The sequence below is a fragment of the Neovison vison genome, chromosome 8, assembly GCF_020171115.1.
Source record: "Neovison vison isolate M4711 chromosome 8, ASM_NN_V1, whole genome shotgun sequence".
Taxonomy (NCBI): Eukaryota; Metazoa; Chordata; class Mammalia; order Carnivora; family Mustelidae; genus Neogale; species Neogale vison.
In genome coordinates this window covers 9,419,926-9,436,437 of record NC_058098.1, presented here as the reverse complement: position 1 = coordinate 9,436,437, position 16,512 = coordinate 9,419,926, and the positions used below count along the sequence as shown (strand labels likewise).

At 43.2% G+C, this 16,512-nt stretch overlaps 1 protein-coding gene across 3 annotated transcripts in view; it reads right to left on the bottom strand.

Moving 5' to 3' along the window:
• The window catches only part of ZFP64 (ZFP64 zinc finger protein), an 87,977-nt gene that overhangs the window by 48,093 nt on the left and 23,372 nt on the right, over positions 1-16,512 (bottom strand). For 2 of the 3 annotated variants that reach the window (XM_044262812.1, XM_044262813.1), the window contains exon 6: positions 9,704-11,561. The exons of the other annotated variant lie outside the window; for it this stretch is intronic. In XM_044262812.1, coding sequence (XP_044118747.1) covers positions 10,279-11,561 — 1,283 coding nt within the window. In that variant the 3' untranslated portion in view covers positions 9,704-10,278. Of the gene's footprint in view, positions 1-9,703; positions 11,562-16,512 lie in introns of those variants that run through there. 3 annotated transcript variants of the gene reach the window in all.

The following is a 16,512-nucleotide window of genomic DNA, read 5'->3' as shown; positions in this document are numbered from 1 at the left end:
CTGGGATCATGACCTGAGCCGAAGGCAGCTGCTTAACCAACTGAGCCACCCAGGCATCCCCAGAAGAGACTTCTCAGACTTTACATCAAGAAGAAAGAAAATAGGGACGCCTGGGTGGCTCAGTTGGTTAAGCAGCTGCCTTCGGCTCAGGTCATGATCCCAGCGTCCTGGGATCGAGTCCCACATCGGGCTCCTTGCTCGGCAGGGAGCCTGCTTCTCCCTCTGCCTCTGCCTGCCTCTCTGTCTACCTGTGCTCGCTCTCTCTCCCTCTCTCTCTGACAAATAAATAAATAAAATCTTTAAAAAAAAAAAGAAGAAAGAAAATAACTGAAGATTACCTGTATCTTCTTCTAGCAGTTGGTAAAAAAAAAAATTGTTCTTAGGTAATATTCATCAAGGATATGTAAATAAGCCGATTCAAAAGTAGGCCTATCTATCTCATCAACACATTTATTGCCAGTAAAATTTTCCTTATATTTAATAATTATCAAAATGCATAATATATTTATGTTATTTACAGCATACCAACCAAAAAGTTGTTTCCTTCTTTTTTTAAGAGTTTATTTATTTAACTAATCTCTACACCCAATGTGGGGCTCAAACTTATGACCCCAAGATGAAACTCACGTGGTTCTCTGACTGAGTCTGCCAAGCGCCCCCAGAAATGGTTTCTAATGATGGGGCTGGTATGGAAAACATGTTTAAAGCTTGGAGCTCTATATAATTTCTTGCAACCACCATGGAAAACACTGTGGAGTTTCCTTAAAAAAACTGAAAATAGAACTATCATATTATCTAGCAGTTCCACTTCTGGGTATTTACCCAAAGAAAATGAAAACACGAGTTCAAAAAGACACTGGCACCCGTGTGTTCACTGAGTATGATTTACAACAGCCAAGATACAGACGCAACCTCAGTGTCCATCAACGGATGAACGGATAAAGATTTGGTACAATATATAGGTGATGTGTATGTATTACTCAGCCACAAAAAATGAAATCTTGCTTTTTGTGACCACATGGATGGACCTAGAGGGAATTATGTTGAATGAAATGAGTCAGGAAGGGAAAGACAAATATATGATCTCACATAGTAAACCCAAAAAGCAAAACAAATGAACAAACAAAATAGACTCACAAATACAGAGAACAAACTGATGGTTGCCAGATGGGAGCGGGGTGGGGGACTGGACAAACGAGGTGGAGGGGATTCAGAGGTACCCCCTCCCCGTTATAAAATAAATAAGACATGGGGATCTACTGTGTGGCACAGAGAATATATAGTGACCGACAGTACCGAAACTTACGGTGGTGATCATATATATATATAATATACATATATTACATATATATTATAATATATATATGTAACAAATCACTATGCTGTACACCTGAAACTAATATAATATTCTATGTCAATTACATTTCAATTAGAAAAAAATAAAAAAAGCTTGGCGCTGTATGGTTATAAGGAATAAAAAATGTAAACTTCAAATGACACAACCATAATTTTTTTGCTGAGAAGTAGGAGGAGATGAGCAACAAAATAATTTTCTACATTCTAACATTCAAGCCCCGTGTTCAAGACCCTCTCCCTATTCTGGAAGCTTCAGAATCTGGTTCTCTCATTCGGCCTGGCTGAGGTGAGTGAGGTGAGTCCCCACTTGTTTTTCTAGCAACACTGACAGTTTGTCTCAACGTGGCTGGTCACCAGATCTAAGGCACCTCAGAACTGGATGCGATGGGTATTATACCTTCCATCTCCACTAGAACAGAATTTGAAGATTACCGAAGAGAAAAGAATCCTACGCCCAAAGGTATCATTCATCTGCCGGATGAAAGAAACGCCAACCGAGGTGCCCGTTCTAAGCGATATACTCAAGAACTCACTCTCGCAGAATAACGGTAAGATCAGAGTAAAGACACGAAACAGGGAAGAGAAAGAATATATAAGAAACGATGGCAGACAATGACCGTTGTCATCTTTGGCCAGATCTAAGTGGGTGAAGGTAACACAGGAATTATGAGACAAACCACAGGACAAAACTTAGCGGAAGCTTGGAAAGAAGCCCATGAACTGTCTTAGCAAAATTTGGGATTTGGGGAGAAGGGGGTTGCAGCAAGAGATGAGGTTCAAAGGCCTCCTGTCATGGGGGAACGAGACTTTTTAGTGGGAGGTGGGGGCATGGTTACTACTTATATTTGAGACGGCACTAGAGAAAAGTAAACTTACAAATAATTGGTAAAGTTTGGAAAGTAACTGTTAGCAGAATGGAGACACAGGCAGGAACTTTCAAGAGAAGAGGAAATGGCTAGAAAGAAAACGGTAGAAAAAATCATGAAGTTTAATAAACAGTAAATATTCGATAAGACAGAAGTGAAGTGAATGTACGAAGTCTATGTGACTATGATAAAAGCAAACAGTGTGGCTTCTCCTACCCAAGACAAAGGGAAGCTGATAAAAGAAATATCTTAAATAACAGAGTAGGCAAGAGTAAATAAATAAATGTAATAAATATAAATGTATAAATGTATAAAAATAATGTATAAAATGTATAAAAATAAATGTAAATAAATATAAAGCAGGGCTTAGAATATTATCAAGAGATAAAGTATAATGTAAGGTCAAAAGCTACTGAATGGAAAGAATAGGTATAGAAAAAAGGAAAAAAAGGTAAAATCAACAAAGAACATATAATAACCACGAACTCATACACCTCAAACAACATGGGGCAAGGGATAATAAAACAAAACACCCTAGTAGATATAAGAAAAGCTTGGTTTAAAAGAAAGATAACCATGCTGAGAGGTTTACAAATACTTCTTTCAAACTTTATCAAACAGAAAAGATGAGAACTGAATAATTAAGTCAATGTGCTTCTTCTTTTTCTTAAAAAAGATTTTATTTATTTGAGAGACAGAGTGCACATGAGTTATGGGGGCGGGGGGCAGAGAGCAGAGGGAGAAAGAGAAGCAGACTCCCCGCTGAGCAGGGACCTGGATGGATGATGGACGGTATGGATGCTGGGCTCAGTTCCAGGACCCTGACTGAGACCATGACCTAAGCTGAAGGCAGGCCCTTAATGGACTGAGCCACCCAGGCGCCCCGCCCCACTGCCTCTTTAAAAAAGATTTTATTTATTTATTCAATATTTTATTTATTTATTTGAGAGCGAGAGAGAGTGAATGAGTAGAGGAGGGGCAGAGGGAGAGGAAGAATCAGACTCCCACTAAGCAAGGAAGTCCCAAGTGGGGCTCAATCAGGCATCATGACCCGAGGCAAAGGCAGATGCTTAACCGACTGAGCCACACAGGTGCCCTTAAAGATTTTATTTAGAATGTTAATTTTTTTCCCCAACATGCTTATTTCATAGATACCTGTCAATCATAGCAAAAACTGGTCACATGCATGGCCATAGAAAGAACTAATAAATTACAGGGGCACCCGGACTCCCTGCTCAGCAGAGACTGCTTCTCCTTCTCCTTCTGCCTCTCCCCACCACGTGTTCTTTCTCTCTCGAATAAATAAATAAAATCTTACTAAAAAATAAACTAATAAATTACAAAGTGTATGTATTTTCACAGATCACATCCTCAGGCCTATGAGTATCAGAAACTACAATTCCAAATACAGTTTTCCACGTCGTAACTATTTGAAAAATAAGAAACGTCCTTTTCTATAATCCACCAAACCAAGCAACCCCCTCTGAAACGAAATAGCAAAGCATCTAGAACTTACAAAAGAAGGATACTTCATATATAAATCTATAGGAATATGGATTTTTTGAACTTTTTAAAAATTTTTAAAAATTTTTTTAGATTTTATTTATTTGACAGAGAGAATGATCACAAGTAGGCAGAGAGGCACGCAGAGAGAGGGGGGAAGGAGGGGGGGAAGCAGGCTCTCTGCTGAGCAGAGAGCCCGATGCGGGGCTCGATCCCACGACCCTGAGATCATGACCTGAGCTGAAGGCAGAGGCTTAACCCACTGAGCCACCCAGGCGCCCCTACTGTGAACATTTTTGAAAGACCCCAAAATAGGCAAAAAAGATAGATGGGGTGTCCTATGTCTTCCCTGCTCTGGGTTATCTAATTCTTTGGACATTTGTGCCTTTCATTGTTTTTGAGATAGTTTACAACCTTCTGAGGCACAGAAACATATAATAAGGCAAACAACTCATCCACAGGAACGTGAATGCACTTTGTCCCGACGGAAAGTTGGGAGGTTGCCATGGAGACATTGAGCCGCTCTGTATGCGTGTGAATTTCTGGCTGCCTGTGTAACTGAACATGCACTGAATTCTCCTGTGAGCCTGTTGGAGCCTGCTGAAACCAATGCCCTCATTAATATCTTCATGACAGTTCACCCATTAACATTTTACATTTGTAGGACACTCATGATTGGAACTTTTAAAAAAATGATTTCTAACATTGGGTTAAGTCACCGTGGAAAATACGTAGCTTTAAATGCTTTCATCATGAAAGCCTCAAAATCATCGAACTTAGAGGAACTTAGAATAACAAAATAAACAGAAAGAAAAGCAGGAAGAAGATTAATTAAAAAGAGAAAAGCCGAAATGAATAAAATGGAGGAGAGAAAACTGAGTAACTAACAGCAAAAGCTTCCACAGGAATATTTTTGCTTTTACTTTAATACAAATGAAAAGTAGACAAACCCTTTGACAAACTAAGGAGAAGACTGACAATACAAGAAAACAGAAACAGAAACCCTGCCCGGGTCTGAGACCACTACCGTCCCAACCAACAGCCATAAGAAAGCCTACAGACCCCTCAAAATGCCAAAGATTTAAAACTCATTTTAAGAGGATATTAAATGGAATGTGAAATCCAGAGCAAAGTGAGTAATTTTTCATTTTGCAAAATAAAAATGACCAACATTGAGCCACGTGGGCTGTAAAACGCAGACTGGTCGTTGTGGAAAAAGTAGGGAAGTTTTTTTTTTAAGCATGGGCCACAAGAGAGGGGCAAAGACTACATCATAAACGGATCATTCCCGACATAGCGAAGCTATTGCTAAATGGCTGAGAAAGAAGGGAAGAGCCCCAATTTATTTCCAGAGTAGCATCACCTACAACAAACAAGCAAAAATCAGAGCCTGAAAAAGAATCCCAGTGATCAACTGCACTTATGGATAGAGTCGTACAACTTCCAAGCGAAATACCGTAATTGCAAACCGAGCCGTCTGTTTGTTAGAAGAAGAAGCCAACACGACCCACGGCTTGTTCAGGAATGCAAGGTGATTCGTACCAGCTATACAAATTCACTACATCCACAGACTTCAGTCCCAAACCCAAGGAGTTGTCAAAAGATACTGAAAAGGTATTTGATACAATTCAGCAACTTACCCTGATACAAACTCTAAGTGAAAATGGCCGTAGAAGAAAATGACCCAGGTCCTAGAAAAATCACCACTCAAAGGGCCGGTGCATATTATATGAACCCAGGAAATTCTGAAGCCGTTCATACTAAAACTGAAACACAAAAGGACGTCAGCTGTATCAGCTTTGTTTGAAGGCTGAGGCTAATTACAATGGGACAAGGAAACAATTGAAATAGTATAAATATTACAAGAAAAAACAACCTGCAAATGAGATGACTGTATCATAACCATTATAAGTTATATTTGTCAGAGACCAGGAGTTTCTAATAAATAAGTATTGTTAATTAATAAGAAAAAATTTTTAAAGATTTTAAGTAATTGCTACATCCAATATGGGACTCGAACTTACAACCCCAAGATCAAGAGTCTCACACTCTACCAATTGAGCCAGCCAGGCGCCCCAATTAATAAGAATGTGTGCTAAGGGAGCTCAATATAGACAAATACACCAAATACAGCTTTTCATTATATGTTTGCAACTATTTTAACATGGAAAAATCTTATTTATAATTATAATAAAATGATAGAATAATAAGGAAATATAGGCCTCATATCGTAAGAACAGATTGTATATGAAGAAAACTATATGAATAATGGTTACCCCAGGATTTGAATAAAGGTTTTTGGGCATAAGATTTAACATATTTTTTTTTTTTGAAGGTCAAGGGAGGTTTTGTGATCCTAAAAGACAGTAAGGCTCGTCTTAATGCTATTATAATAAAAAGTGTGCTGCTGGCAAACCAGAGAATATATAAAGATCAGTGAGACACAGCAGAGATTCCAGAAGCAGAACTAAGTATATTCGAGAACTTCCATTTATATGTGAAATTAGGATTTCCATGGAAAGGAAAATAATATTTTATTTAAAAAATGGTCCTGGCATAGGTGGGCTCCCAAATTCCCATGTCATATGGGCATGGAATTTTTGCTGCAGTAAGTTTCTAACTAAAAACAAACAACACATATATTAAAGAAAAAACAAACAAACCCTTTTTTTCATCTCAGGGAAAGAGGTGACCGTCCTAGAAAAAAAAACAGGAGCCCTAAGTGATGCACCCGAAGGCTGACTATAGGAAAAGAGAGTTCTTTCTGTGTGGTGACAGCACCACAGGAACAGTCAGAAGACAAGGGACAGGAGGGGAGAAAGTGTGACAGACATGGGGTTTATGTTCCCAGTGTCCAACAACCCAAGGAGAAACACAATGGAGAATGCGTTTTAGGTTCACAGACAAGAAAAATGCCAATGATGAACAAGTCTAGATAGAGATGTCACAGAAATGCAGATCCAAACGCCAGCGGGGGAAATGGACAGAGCCCAGATGGCGTATTTTATTCGTCAGACTGACTGACAAAACTTGGAAAGACTGCTAACAACCAGGACTGGTGAGAGCTGGGGCCCGCACCACGGAGGAGGCAACATTTGGAAAAAAGCAATCTGAATCCATACGCAAGTACAAACTACAGACACTCACCATAACTCCAAAAGCAGAACTGAATGTGGGCAATTGTGCAGGAGAGTGATTGCTACTGTTTTTAATGTGAAATGAAAACAAAACAACCTGAATATCCACGAGCAGGGAGTTGAACAATGCATGGTATGTCTCCACTACTACCTTTTGCTTAGGAAAACATGAGAGACAGATGTGTTCACCCACAGTCGTGTGCATACATGGATAGTAAGAGCAGAGGCAGTATGGTACAATACTAGAAAAACAGGGAGAAACTTTTCTACATTATTGTTTTGAGTCTGTGTAAGTCAGTATGTACACGGAGAAAACATTACGAACCTTGGGTAGAAGGATAACAGGAAGGGCGCTGGAGATGACTGGCTTGGCTTTTGTACGATTCTGCAGAGAGTTTATTATAAGGAACAAATTTTGCTGTTGTGGTTTGTTAAAAAATATCCAACTCTGTGTGTGTGTGTGTGTGGAAGCATGTATAGGTGTGTATGGAGGGGAGCAGCTAGCTGGGGATATAAACATACAAAAGGAAATATATAAACAGAAAATAGTATGCTTGATTCAAACCCAATTCTGTAACTGGAGTAGAAAACATACGTACATAACATAGAAACAAAGGAAGTCCATTAAAAAAGGAAATCCATCAACATGGTCACAGTTTTTATGTCTGGATAGTAAGATTACTAGTAACTTTAATTTCAAATTTTTAAAGTTTTTATTTTTTGAAAGAAAGATTTTATTTATTTATAGAGAGAGGGTGTGCACGGGGTGGGGTGGAAGGAAAAGGGGCAGAGAGAATTTCAAGTTGACTTGACAATGAGTGCAGAGCCCGAGGTAGGGCTTGACCCCTTGACCCCAAGACCGTGACCTGAGCAGAAACCAAGAGTCAGATGCTTAACCAACTAAGCCACCCAAGTGCCCCAACTTTAATTTTTTAAAATAATATAATGTGTTTTGCATCTTTTCTACCTTGAATGCACATTACATTTCTAATCAGGGGGAAAAAAATCCTTTAAAATTTGAAGAAAGGGACATTCTGGAAAGAAAGATCTAGAAAACAGGTTCACAACAATAGAAATTTCCTGGCTAAAACTGAACAGCTAAATAGTTTCTTTAAGAGCTGTATGCAGTGCCTCTCCATCTACTTGTGATTTCTCTCTGTCAAATAAATAAATAAAATTAAAAAAAAAAAAAAGAGCTGTAGGCAGGGGGTGCCTGGGTGGCTCAGGGGGTTAAAGCCTCTGCCTTCGGCTCAGGTCATGATCCCAGGGTCCTGGGATCGAGCCCCACATCAGGCTCTCTGCTCAGCGGGGAGCCTGCTTCCTCCTCTCTCTCTGCCTGCCTCTCTGCCTACTTGTGATCTCTGTCTGTCAGATAAATAAATAAAATCTTAAAAAAAAAAGGGCTGTAGGCAGAACACCTGGGTGGTGCAGTCAGTTAAGCATCTGACTCGGTTTTGGCTCAGGTCATGATCTCAGGGTCCTGAGATAGATCCTCGTGTCAGGCTCTGCGCTGGTGTTGGAGCCTGCTTAAGTTTCTCTCTCCCTTACCTTCTGCCCCTCCACACACCCCCAGTTAGTGCTCTCCTTCTCACTTAAAAAAAAAAAAAGAGCTGTAGCAATAGTTCTAAAGCAGTGAAATTATTAAAATATTAACCAGCAAGCTGCAAGCTTTTTCATTTTCTTGCCAAACCAGTTAATGACTCATTATTACCATCGCTAATATGAAAATAAATTGTGGCAATCTCCCCGCCCCGTGTTCAAATACTGAGGATCAAAGAAAGGAGGCAACTCTAACTTTACAGCTATTTCCTAAGGGAAGCCGATTTTCCTATTCCAACAGGCAAACCCTGAAGGTTTCTGCATCATAGCCTTTTGTGTATTTCCTTAGTTTGTTATTGCCAAAGAAAAGGGGAGAGAGGATGGGTAATATCTTTAGGTAAAAGTGAGCTAATCTGCATGAGAATTTTAATGTTTGTGTGCTAGGAAAGTCCAAGTGACGAGGGCTCTGGTAAAAATGTAAGGGTTTTCTGGGTATCTGGGTGGCTCATTTAGTTAATGGGACCTGCCTTGGGCTCAGGTCATGATCCTAGGGTCCTGGCACTAAGCACCCCCTGGGGCTCCTTGCTCAGTGGGACGCCTGCTTCTCTCTCTCCCTCTGCCTGCTGCTCCCTCTGCTTGTGCTCTCTCCTCCGGTGTCAAATAAATAAATAAAAACCTTTAAAAGATAATGCAAGGGTTCTTGTAACATTTAAATGTGCTTTCCTCACCTATCCTTGCTGACACTCTGTGAGAGCATGTTTCAGTCATTCAATATGTATTAAGAGCCCACGTGAGTTGAAGATCCTGGTAGAGGCTGGAAATCAGAGATAACTGGTTCAGGGCTTTGGGTAATTCACAAGCGTGGGTAATTCTAGCTTGCTCTCTGGCGCCACCTACTGATCAAACAGCATTTTAATTCTAAAACAAGAATACTCGAATTCCCCTTTCCTCCTGAAAAACGCAGGTGCTTTTCCAGTCCCGTTGGTCTTGTCCCTGGGATGGCACACATACTGATACTTAAAACAACAGTATCCTAGAAAGCCATCCTAAATGTTAATAGGAACTCACATCCTATTTGCGTCTAAACAGAAATCTCAAGTTTCAAAATGGAAATGGTATCACTGGGTCACTTTAGCACGAGGCATACTTAAGTCGAGTGTGAAGGTGGTAAGACATTTGCATCATATCGCTCGGAGGACTAAAAGCCTTTGCTTCTTCAAATTCCCTTTAGTTATAGGATAATTCACACCCCGCTATGCTCCAGGCATACTGTGACTCTAAAAAAATCATTAACATTCAGTATATTTTACTCACATATCAATTTATTAGGAAATCATTCCTTTTTTTCTCATTAGCACTAGACATTTTTTGGGGGGGAAGGTGGGGTCAAGTATCCATGTAACATTATGTAGAAAATGGTCCTCATGCCGATAGATTTGTATCCATGTACTAAAACAGTAATGGCCCAGACTTGGAGGGAGGATGTTTCAGAACGATGACTTCAGAGAGGTTGGGAAGTCTCCCATCTCCCACACAAATTTAATGAGATTGGAAAAAACCCTTCTCAGAACTGGGAACTCAAGCCGGACAAAAAAACGTATTCACTACTCACTGCCTTGAATTCCAACCCCTGACTGGAATCATCTTGGCCACACCCAACAGTCAGAACACTCCGAACGCGGCGACTCAGAGGGGGTCTCAACATTATCACAAGCATTTAAAAAATTATAGTAAGCAGTATAAAATTACAATTTATTACGAGGGGAGGGGTTTCACAACAACCCTTAAAAACATTAAGAGCAAACCTCTCACAGAACTCTATTTAGGACTTGGTGTTTTTGTCACTCCTTTTCCCCCTTTCTTTTGGGTTTTAGGTACTAATCTGGTATGGAATCCGCCGGACAGAGCAAGGCCGGGTGGGCTCCCCCTTGAATGATGGAGTAAGTCTGCTTGGGCAGTTCTTGTTGGGAGGAGGAGGAGAAGATAGGCGGGGCCGTGGTGGCCACCGCGATGTTCTGCCCTCCGTCGCTCACCACTGTCACTTCCGCCGTCCCCTCCTGAATCAAGGCATTAAGGCCTTCAAAGTCCGTGCACGTGATTCCCGAACTGGTGATGAAAGTCTGGTTGCCGGAGCCTTCTTGGGGGCTGCCGGGGGTGGTGGGGATGAGAGTCTGGTGCAGAGTGGCGCCGTCGGCCTGGTCGTGAGTGGTCAGCAGGACCGCGGGCTGGCTCATGGCGCCCGCCTCGCTGGGGCACCCCGACGGCTGAGGAGGGGCGATCAGATTGACCTGGCGCAGGATCTGCAGCCGGCTGTTCCCGGGGAGCTCCTCGGCGTTCTGCGCCACCAAGGCGGGGGGTACGATGTTCACCGCGGCGGCCGCCGCCTGGATGATGGTGTTGGCCTGCGGCACTTGGTGCCCCACGATGATTTTGACTCGGCCCTCGCTGAACGGGGGCACTTGGCTGGGCTGGAGGGGCACCTGCAGGTGGCCCACGGTGAGGGGCGCGGCCGGCTGCTTGCTGGGGTCTATCTGAAACTGCAGGACCGTCACGTCCGAGTTCTTATTCTCATTGTACTCACTGTGCTGCCTCTTGTGGCTGCGGAGCGAGTCCTCGCGCATGAACGAGGCGTCGCATATGTCACAGTGGAAAGTCTTCTTGGCGTCCAGCTTGGCCACCTGCCGGCCGCTCTGTCGGCCCGCGTCTTTCCTCTCTGCGGCCTCGCTCTTCACCATGTCCCCGTGGAACTTCTTCATGTGCTTGCTGAGGTTGCTGGGCTGCTTGGTGTCGAAGCTGCAGTAGTGACACTTGAAGGGGCGGTCGGTGCAGTGGATGCGCTCGTGCACGCGCAGCGCGGCCTTGCTGGAGCACGAGTAGCTGCACTCGGAGCACTTCTCGGGGTGCTCCGACTGGTGCGCGCGGCTGTGCTTCCGGAGGGTGGCTTTGCTGTCACCCAGGAAGTCGCAGTGCGGACACTTGAAGTTATTCCCGCTGTGCTTGATGCGGATGTGCGACTTGAGGTTGCCCTTCATGGTGCAGCGGACATTGCAGAACTCGCACTTGAAAGGCTTCTCCCCCGAGTGCACGCGCATGTGCCTTTTCAAGTCCGAGCTGATTTTGAACTTGGCGCTACAGAGCCAGCACTGGAAGGGGGCGTCCCCTGTCAACACAAGGTGAGTTTCGATAAGAACAGGCAGGCAACAACCACAGCGGATCCCCCCGAAGCACACACCAGACAATCGCTTATACCAAGGCAGGCGAGTGGAGCCTTTCCCACCGCAGCTGCTAGCAGCCCCTGGGAGAAAAAAAAAGGGGGGGGGGGTGGCGTGGGGGGGCGGGGCTTCTTTTCTTTCCCCAAACCTAAACCACCCGCACCCTTATAAAAACCCACAAGAAAAAGGGGAGACTGAAAAGAGCTATTCAATGGTCCCAAAGAAAATAGTGTTTGTGAACACACTTATGTTCTTTAAAACGACCAAGCTATGGTTCAATTTTGCTACTGTGCCTGCTCTGCTAGTTAATGGTTCCCAGTTGTGTAAATTTTGCATAATCCGTTGATTCTGATTGAGTTACATGTTGTAACAGACTCGAGGACACATTTTGGAAACCGTCCGCTCCATGCTCCCTCATCAGAACAGTCTTTTATAAAGCGATTGAAACGCCCAGCTTACGCTTCATGCAGATTTTTATTAATAAAGACGTGTTTATTGCGCAAAATTTATTTATCCCACATTGCCAGCTGCGTTCTTGTGAAGTTACGAAATCCAGCTGCTTGATTTTTTTTTTTTTTAATTCATGGTCGCTGAAAGATGAGCAGAGAAAGTGAAATTGCAAACATCTGAATGCACACGACACTCCAAATTTGTTTCCTCAATGAATGGCAAATCCGAATCACCTACAGCACTGAGAGTTCAAGCAAATTGGAGACCCTGCCCATTCCAGTATTGCTGAAGCAAACAAAGTAGCAGCTAACATTCTTCCGTTGTTTCCAAGATGGTAGGTGCTCTGCTGAGCACATCACAAGGTCACAAGAGTGGTCTCATTTGATGATCCCAACATTCCCACGAGATGGGTACTATTATTGGTATTCTTCTTCTTTTTTTTTTTTTTTAAGATTTTATTTATTTGTTTGACAGACAGAGATCACAAGTAGGCAGAGAGGCAGACAGAGAAAGGGGGAAGCAGGCTCCCTGCCAAGCAGAGAGCCCAATGTGGGGCTCGATCCTAGGACCCTAGGATCATGACCTGAGCCAAAGGCAGAGGCTTTAACCCACTGAGCCACCCAGACGCCCCTATTATCGGTATTATTCTTAGCACTACTGCACAAATGAGGCCTAGAGAGACTACATCAACTTGTTCACGGTCACCCAGTAGTGCGTAGCAGGGCTTGGATTCCTTCCAACCCAGGCTGGCTCCAAAGCTGGTATTCCTAGATGCTGGGTAATTATCTGTGCATGTGACTGATGTTCACTTTCTTAGGCCATAAGCTCAAAGTTGGGCTCATGTTCGGCCTTTTTGGCATAAGGTCTAAAACATCATCATAAGCTGCTTAATAAATGCAAGTAAGTAAAGATGGCAGGGAGCAAATTTGACAAACTTCTAGAAGACTGAGAAGCTCAAACCTAAACCATGCTTTCTATGACTAAAGACCACCAAGATCATGCACAGGAAGTTCTAGAACAAGGAATGGTAAGCTATAGCCTGTGCGCCAGATGTGGTCCACTGCCTGCTGTTTTATAAATAAAGATTTATTGGAATCTAGCCACACGCCAACATGTTCACATGTTGCTTATGGTTGTTTTGTGCTACAAAGGCGGAGGTGAGCAATTGTGACAGAGACTGTATGGCTTGTGAAGGCCAAACCCTTTGCTATTTGGCCTTTTACAGAAAGTTCGCTGACTCTTGGCCTTGGAATCTTTTTCTTAACCTCTTTGACACCAGCAATTCCTTTTTGGCAGTTTAGAGAAGCCCATGGACCCTTTCTTAGAATAATGTTTAAATAAAAAAAGCAAACTAAATAAAAATCAATACGAATGCAAAAGAAACCAAGTCTAATGAAAGAATTATATAGAAAATTAAAGGAAAAAATTCACAATATAACAATGTGTGTGTTTTACTAAAGTCTTATCTCTACACCCAACACGGGGCTCGAACTTATGATCACAAGATCAAGAGTTGGACGCTCCACCCAGTAACTGAGGCAGCCCCGTGCCCCTCGGTGTGCTTTATGAACGCGTTAAATAAGATCTAGTGGAGGATCTGGAACTATAATGATTTCTAACTAGAAAAGAGCATAAATGATCAATCTCTAACAACTGTTATGAAAAGATCTGTGATTTCTGCTGGCAGCAAGTTCATATGCCGTACTCACAGATCAGCTGCCAATTTTCGTAATGGAAGGACACGCCCAATTTCAATGCAGGCTAGTGAAAATGAAGATGTAATTTTTTTTCCCATCCAAGTTCACGGACCATCTAAAGTCTATTCATAGATCCCTGCGTGGAGGAGTCTGTGGAAGGAGGAATCCCTGCTCTAGGATGTCCTACTAGGTTTTCCCATTACATCCCTGCCCAAATAAGTGACAGTCTTTTTACCTTTTTTTTCTTTAAAGCCATAGCAGAGGTGGAACCAAGAAATACCGGATAATCAAATCTCACAGCTGAGCTGCAGAGTTAACACTTTTGATATGAAAGCAAAGGTTTCAAATCCCTTTGTCATCTTTTTTTTTTTTCAAATCACAGATTTCTTAACTGAGGCATACCGGTCAGTAATAGTTCCCTGGGACCATGAGCTCTCCAAAGCTAATGACTACGTCTGTTCCTGCCCTCCACGTGGTCCTTACAGTGTCCAGTACCGTGTGGGGACTTAATGAATGTTGTTGAATGAATAAGCAATTGATATATGTAAGCTGACAGATCTTTCTTGAGTTTAGCTTGCTATGAAAACCACTGATGATAAAAATCTAAGCAATGAAAGAATCAAAGCAAAATCCTATTAATTTTATGATTTGTAAAATTTTCTAAGTACCATGGATTCCTAAAACGGAAATGAACAGTCTACGGAGACATCGCATAAGCACACATTTAAATTTTTAAAAATTCACCTTTTCTAGATCAACTTGACGATGCTACTATCAATGGTAAGTCTATCCTCATAAAGTCAAAATGAATCAGAACCACTTGGATAAATGAGTGCTTCAGCCCCTCTAACATAGGCAGGGGCGATTTCTGGAGAAAATCAGTTGGCCATCGGTGATACCTATGTCTTAACTTGCTTTTGCAGATTACAAAGATGTTCTCAAATGTCACCATCTCTCGTCCCTCCCTGTAGCCACGCCCTCTGCCACGTGTGCAATTCTGCATGGTCTCCGGACAGGGGCGGGATGACCTGCCATGAGCCTTGACCATCACGTGACTGGATCTGGCTGATGGTATTTTCAGTAGACTTGATCCAAGTAATGGCTTGAGCACTGGGTTTTGCTCGCTTGCTCCTCTGTCAGACACTGCCAGGAGACGATCGAGGCTGGCTTAGCGTGCTGGTCCCAGGAGAAGGGTGACAGAAATGTGGAGCAGCACTGGATTCCCGCAGCCGAGACCAGTGGATAGACAGCTCACAGCCAGCAGATTCCCAGATGTGTGAGTCCAGCCAAGATCAGAACCGCCGAGGTGACCCCCAGCGGATCCCCCGAACACCAACAGAGAAGGCATGTCATTGGGTCCAGTGAGGTTTTGTGGGAGAATTTGTTACGTTGCATTAGCGTGTCAACAGAGAGCTAATACAGAGGCTGGTATCTAGAAACAAGAGTGTTGCCATAACAGAAAATTAAAATATACGGCATTGGCTTTGGCAAGAAAAGACCAAAGAAGTGGCAGGGTGCACTATTTAATGGCAAACATTTGGTCCAACTGTCGTGTGCCGTTAAGTTAGAAGACAGAGATTGTAACACACCTGTTGAATCTGGGACTTGAGCAAAGAGATTAATTCTGGGCAGAACAGTGAAAGAGCCTGATGAGGTCATATAAGGTCGTATAAGGAAGATACAAACTCATACAAGAACTGGCCATTTCTCTAAATGGAATTTAGAGAGAATAGAGCAAACCACAGACGTGATTTCCCATCTCCAACTAGCAAAGGGTTTTCACAGTAAGACAGAAGCTGGGGGACCAAGGTCATATCCAGGGATGTGATCTCAGGGCTAAGACCAAACGAGAAATGAGGGATGTGAATGTCAAAGTTCTTCATGAATGTCTCCAAAAGAATTAAGTTGGCGCCAGGTAGGTTCTCCAGCTGGACAAGGATTCCTAGGAACATCAAGGGATTCAGCCACAGAAGGTTATCTGCTAAAGTACCCGCAGTGGGGTTCAGAAGGAAGGAGAGTTTCTGAGAGAATCATGGGCGTGGATTTTGGCACACGGACACACAGGAAACTCACAAAATTTTGCACGTGGCTCTACCAGCAAACCCGTCATCCCCGTCGACTAAAAAGAGCCCTACTTTTGGTAGGCAGGAAGCAGGCTGAGAATGTTTTGCAAAGGTACTTCTTCCACAACTTTTTGGAAGTGGCTCAGGGAAGATGGGAAGATGGGAAGATGCTTCGACGGGCAGAGTCAGGAACCAGGGGACATGCGCCCAGAGGGATTGTGGAAATCCATGGAGCTGGGACAGCAGAATTACTGGAATTACCCTGGCTCCGTGTCACCCCTGGACATCAGGAATGGAGGAGCAGACGACTTCTCTTTTTACTTCAAAGGAAGTCTAGGTCAAGAGAAGCCATACCCAGAACTGTTGGAGATCAAGGGATCCTGGGGTTTGAGCCTGACCCCGTGATGAGGTGTGACTTAGGAAGGTGTGATTCTATCCACCTGTCTGAGTTGTGTGTGACAGCATGGTGGATTGTGGTGGTTTGCAAAAATGGTTACAATTCTCTACCCTCCCTCCTATCTCTGGGTTTTGCCCTGTAACCACGTGGTGACCTCCCACGGTAGGTGAGCCCGGCCCCATCCCTGATGTCCGGCCCCACCACATAGCCTGCTTCAGCCAATGGGATGCAACCAGAACCTGGAAATGGGCCTACCCACTGGATGTGCTTGCCACTGTCACGAGAAGGACAA